Here is a 6,174-nt window from a genome sequence, read left to right on the forward strand (position 1 = left end):
TGTCCCAAGGTATAAGTGAGTAAAGAATATCAGATTTCCATGTAACAGGACAAAGACTGACATTCATTTAATGAAATGTTTTATCCTTTGGGACATATGACACTGGTCAAAACAAATGTGCCAAGTATCGGTTGATAAAGGTGACTGCAAGATTGACAAACTAGAGCAGCTTAAATGAAAACTACAGAGCTGTTGAAGTGCCATAAAATCCAAAATGTATATAATTCCAGCTTCCTTTCAACGATTATAATTCCACTAAAATATACAGTGTGAAAACTGCCTCTAACCTTTCTTAAACTTTAATAAAAAGAGGCTGTGTGATACACTTCTTAGGTTATGCAGTGTGTTTCCATTCCAAAATACCTGTATGTGTTTTAAAGCAACTGTAAGAATTTATTTACCAGTTATGGGACTTGTTGGTGCCTCTGCCTCTCATTTGTAGTTAAGGAAACATAAATTGTGTAAATGGACATTGAGGACATGCAAAACATGAAAGGACTGGATGAAGGAACTGAAAGATTGATCATATATGGAGGTACATGTGGGGTGTATAGGGGGTAGGATTAATGATTTCCAGACTTCCAGATTTAAGTGGATGAGCACTGCACTTGGTTATTGGTGGATGCACTATCCAGTGGAGTGTTGACACACAAGACAGATTTAACTAAAGAAACCTCAACAAACAACCAGAAAATGTCATAACAGAGGCTAACCAAGACTTTCGAGTTAAATGCCAAGGTTATAGACCTGGTTAAATCACCAGGAAACTCTCCAGCTAAATTTCAGAAATAACAACCAATGTGTGGAAAGACCTTTTTCAACATTTTCAGTTACTAACCCAGCACTTGCTCAACAAACCAAACCTGCTGGACTTGATCCATACATCACAAACGTGACATTTCTCAAACACATTATCACAGGATACAGGACACATCAGTATTCTCTGGGATACACCAGTGTAAATGTGATTTTCGACTGCTTTCTGCTGTTTGTGATCCTGTACCATTATGTTATAAACTCCAGCTTCTAACTGTTTTGAGTACTACATATTTCAATCTTCTTTGCCGGCCGCCCACTTTGCCTGGGTTTAGACGGCACTACATTTCCCATACTCCTTAGTTCTATGTGAGGGGTTGGCTTGTTGGGCGCGCGCTGAACGGAAAACAATTTGAAAGAAAAATGGCGGAAAGGCTTTTGGAAAATGGAGAAGACGGGTCTGTATTTTATTTGTATACGTTGCTGCAACAAATGAACAAAATGTGCTTCATTGGGAAAACACAATATTTCAGCTAATTTGCGATGTTTTATGACGTTTCCAATAGCAACTTGTCATTCGCGGGGCTTGCCATTTTAATCGTGTCCGCGAAACACCATAGCAACTTATTTTGCACTGTATTATAATGATCTTATGTGTGTCTGTGCGTATAACGATAGCTTCTTGTCTCGTGAAATGTTATTTCAGTTGCGGTAATGCCATCGTCGCTGATACAGAAAACGAGGTAAGGCATTTAACTCAGATTTATGCTAACATCTCGGTGAATTATAGACTGGCCCAATGGATTGTCACTGGTAACGTTACTTTGTTTTTGTTCTCTGTATGTCAAGGTTCATTTATCGAAACAAACATCGAAAAGATGCTCGTCTCCGAGCCCCATCGCAGCTCCCCCACAGAAGTCTCCTCGTTCCGACTTACCCATAACACAGACGTCTAAAGCTGGAAAAGCACACTCAGAGACAGATGAAATGCAGATAGAAAACACAGAGGGTCCCTCTGTCAGTCCCACTGCACGGAGGAAGTCCTGGAGGAGATCCGCCATAAATCGGCGCTCCCTCCCAGTCCTTCCCAACCCAAATCAGGGTGAGATATTTGGCCCATTTCTTAAACTTTAATCAGTAATGTAGATCGTAGCTTTGTTCTCTGTGACATAAATACATGTCTGTATGTTTATTACAGCATTGTGCTTGGAAATATGTACATCCTTGCCACAGGAAAAGAGACTGGAGAAACTGATGGAGGCCTCGATGAAGGTAAACTGGTGACTTGTAAATGTACTAAACCAGTTATGACAACCTCGGCTGAAAGTGGAAGAAATTAAAGAGTTGGGAATTAAATTCTGCATTCTGTCTTTTTGCTACTGGCTGTTTCTGATATTTTTACTTAACATATTGCAACTTTTATTTCAATAACCTCTGCTTTACCTCTAGCTGGCAGTAGAAAGGACCAAACATTTGTTCCAGTCAGTGCCAAATGCTTCACTGGAGTCTTTTCAGCGACAAGGTTAGTACATACTGTATTTCTGGGAGTTTTATATTTTAACAGCACACAATCATTCAGCGAAAATAATTTATCTCCCCGTGTTCTGTGTTTTCTCTCGTGTAGTGGAGTCCATCCAGAAACAGTGGGGCTGTTTGCCCAAAAGCATACACAGTGGACCGCATTGTCTCTCTTCTCGGACAGCCAGGTGTTGTGGATGTTTTTATTTTCACTAATTGTGTTTTTTCATGCAAAGTGTTGTTCTATTCAGTACTTTTGTCATTTATTTGCTTTTGGTTCCAGTAAGCCTGCAGCACACAGAGACATGGAAAAATTTCAGACAGCCATCAAAAGGTATGTTGTTCTCACTATATATCCTGATTATAATATGTTCCAGACTGTTAAGTTCACCTAAAAATACATCTAAAATCCCACCACATGAGTATTTCTTGTTTTGTTTTAGGCTCCAAGCTGAAAGTGAATCTTGGGAGGCACTGTTGAACAAACACCGGAGGAAAGCAGAGGAATTGGAAAGGTGAACATGTTTGCTGTCATTGTGGAATACTATACCATCATAACATAGTCTGTGTCAGCCTTGTCTTCTCAAATTTGGGTCAATAATGTGTTCATTATTCATTGTAGGAAGGTGGAGCAGGGCCAGAAGACGGGCATATCACTTGACTCTACGTCTGTGGCCCGGTCCTCGCAGTATCTTCTCATCCAGAACAAACCTGACTACAGTGTCATCCTCTGTAAACAGAAACCCATGCTTCACACCATGGCAATGATTGTATGTTAGAATTTTTTTAAACCATTACTAAAATTCTCTAACTTATAATTTTTTGACATGTCTATTTTAGCAAAAAAAAATGCCATAGTGCCCACATACCTTCAGGGTGTTGTGTTTATGGTAAAATGCATCAGTCATGAAAAACATAGAGGAATACGTTAGAGTGAGGAGACAACAAGGCAGATGTTTGCACTTAAAGTCAAATTTAGATTAAACAACAGCCACAAAACCCTCCTAAAGCAGAGATTTGTGAGCTTTTGAGTTCTCTGCTTTTAATTAAAGTATTGATGTTAGTTTTCCAACTTTTTACCATGAATATTTATTTGTTCATCTTTTATATAGCAAACATGACTGATGGCTTTATTGGCTTTAAGAACTCTGACCACTACTCCAAGGCAACATAATCAGTTGGGAAACCAATATATTTTTGAATTAATTTTTCAACTTGATTAATGTTATTTAATAAGCTATTAATTTTTGCCTTTAGATCGACAGTCAGTGTAAGATGGCTAAAGAGCTTCTGTCCATCAAGGAGATCACGCAGCTATTGGTGAAAAAGACCAGTGGTCATTTGGGTAATTGTTTTGTCTTTACTCCTTTAGAAAAAACATTTTGGCATTTGCACCAATGGTCTAGTGAATTAACACTTAACCCTGTTACTGTTCCCTATCAGCGGCAGAAGCTGGATTCCAGGACCTTTCATCTGACCTCCTCAGAAATCTCATGGCAGCACCTGTATCCACTACGACTTCATAATCGCTCTGCTGGGAAGCAAGCAAAAGCAGTCTTATATTCTAATGAACCGTGGCTCTGTATTAGTCATATGAAGCTTGTTAAGTGCTTTGAGCCATTATATTTTTACCAGCTCTCTCTGTGACTGGCTTGTCGTTGTGGCGTATGAGAGAATCCTTGCGTGCATGTTCTGGGGCTGGTCACAGTCACTGCACATGTGACTTCTCTCAACTCATATGTGACCTACTGTTAACGTCACAGTTATTTCTCCTTTTTTAATTACTAAATATGCATTCTGCATCTAACCTGATAAAAATGGCAGTTCGGGCAATGCATATGTTTGATCAGCAGGTGGCAGTGGTTGGCTATACAAAATTGTGACAAGCTTGGAGAATAGCAAAACAGGATTTTTTTTTTTTTGTTAAACCTTAATAAAGTGTATTCTGACCTGTAAAACTGGTTATGTGAGACTGCCAGCGGTTAAGAAACAGAGATGTTTCTTAAGCTTTTTGTAAAAATCGGTTGGTCGACTCTAAGTCCCTAACTTTTTGAACTCATTACCTATCTGAGGGGATTTTTATCAGAAAACAAAACTGATTATATCTTTTTAAAATAAAATAATTACGTCATTAAATCTTTTTGATGTGACAACAAGTGGCAAAACAAGTTGTTTTTTTATTTGTAGTAGTAATAAAAAAGAACCCCGTATGCTCACTTTGAGTCATTTTATTTATTATATATATATATATATATATATATATATATATATATATATTGTGTGTGTGTGTGTATATATATATATATATTTTTTTTTTTTTTTTTTTAAGTGTTCAAACCCATGCAGAAATGTGCTCATTTTACAATTGGAATAGACAACCAGAAAGCAGGATAAAAACAAGGTTTTAATAGACTGATTCTAATTTGTATATTGCCTAGAGTATTTCTATTATGTACATTGCTTTTTGCATCCTCATCATCAGTCACATTTATTCTCCTTTTGGTACCGCATCTATTTCACTTCATCAGTGTCCCCTGACCATTCAGGAGGAAGCCCCTCCCCCACGGTGACTCACCCCCATCCCTTGCATTTGGCTTGGTCACTGATGCAGAACGAAGCTTTGACATTGTACCAGTCAGTCAACGCTTTGTTCACTATCGCTCCTATCTCTTTGACCCATTCACTCATTAATGTTCATACTTCATTTAGTGCGCTGATGATTAAATCAAGAATCCCTCTTACCAACAATATAAAAGGGCACAGAACCGTTTTGCTGTTATGATCTCCAACGTGAATATGGTCAATCTTGTGATTGTATTCAGGAGAGTGACTGGAGAGCATAGGGACAGGCAAAGAAGACGAGCGGGGTTGTGACCGTGAGACTTCTGAGTAGGGAGGATGGCGCACAGCCGAAGAGATCGATTCTTATTTAGATGAAAATGAGGCTTGATGCTTGTGGGGTGATGGGAGGGCAGCTTTAGCATCAAAATGAATAGAAGTTTCACAGAAATTATCCTTAAATGAATCAGCACCAATAAAATGCAAAGTTTACAAAGCAACTGAAGGAGTCTTCTTAATTTCAAAGAATGTCTCTCTTGATAGTCATTAAAGACTTCTTTAAGGGCTACTTAAATTGTATGATAGCTGTTGCTTTATACACATGACCCAAGTAACTAATTTTAGTAGTAATTTTTGAAGTAGTAGTCTGTGTTTCAATTGGGTGCAATGCATGTTGGAACGAAGGGATTTTGGTCGCACCCAGGGTCTATAGATTTCTTGTTCGTAAGACACTATTACAATGAAACTAAGAAAAGTGTACATAAGATAACAATATGATATCTGGTTGCAGTAGGGACAACTTTTTAAAGTATTAAAATGTGGTAGTATTTAGTATAACCACCAAGGAATCTGAACTGTTCTGTGTTGCACATGCGAAGAACAATTACTGTTTTGGTTTACTGTATTCTCTTCTAGTTGTCTCCAACTTTAGATTGATTAGCTACAGATTGTAGTAGATAGATGGTTGGAGAGTCAGCATAAACCACTGCCAGTTTGGTCCTACTCTCTTGTGCACACCCATCATCTCTTCACAGCGTAGCAAGGCTGGCTACAGCTCTCCTCTGCATCCATTCAGTCAGCCATTCGTCTTGGAAAGCTGTCTCTCTGATCTGAGTGATAAACTACAGCAGAATTGCCCAGTTTGCAAAAAACAAGGACACTTGTTTTCAATCTGCTGTCAACATTTTCATACTGAAAACTGATGGGATGTTTCATTCATCGGGGGTTTAGGACAGAATGATGTTCTAAGTCTGGACAGTTTTGCTGTGGGACTGTCTATTGCACTTGAAATTGGTACATTTTGCATACATGAACGGATATCGGTGCACTGACTTTTAGGCA

The 6,174-nt window shown here is 38.5% G+C and overlaps 1 protein-coding gene across 1 annotated transcript; it reads left to right on the forward strand.

The window, feature by feature from the left end:
* Positions 1 to 72: 72 nt before the first annotated feature.
* On the forward strand, positions 73 to 4,490 carry LOC124997437 (kinetochore-associated protein DSN1 homolog). Its single transcript, XM_047571124.1, has 11 exons — positions 73 to 1,214; positions 1,463 to 1,499; positions 1,606 to 1,858; positions 1,955 to 2,028; positions 2,206 to 2,278; positions 2,381 to 2,462; positions 2,558 to 2,608; positions 2,718 to 2,789; positions 2,897 to 3,044; positions 3,532 to 3,619; positions 3,718 to 4,490. The coding sequence occupies exons 1-11, from the start codon at positions 1,180 to 1,182 to the stop codon at positions 3,798 to 3,800; spliced, it is 996 nt and encodes a 331-aa protein (XP_047427080.1). The 5' UTR covers positions 73 to 1,179; the 3' UTR covers positions 3,801 to 4,490.
* Positions 4,491 to 6,174: the final 1,684 nt, after the last annotated feature.

Source organism: Mugil cephalus, chromosome 20 (genome assembly GCF_022458985.1).
Source record: "Mugil cephalus isolate CIBA_MC_2020 chromosome 20, CIBA_Mcephalus_1.1, whole genome shotgun sequence".
Classification (NCBI taxonomy): Eukaryota; Metazoa; Chordata; class Actinopteri; order Mugiliformes; family Mugilidae; genus Mugil; species Mugil cephalus.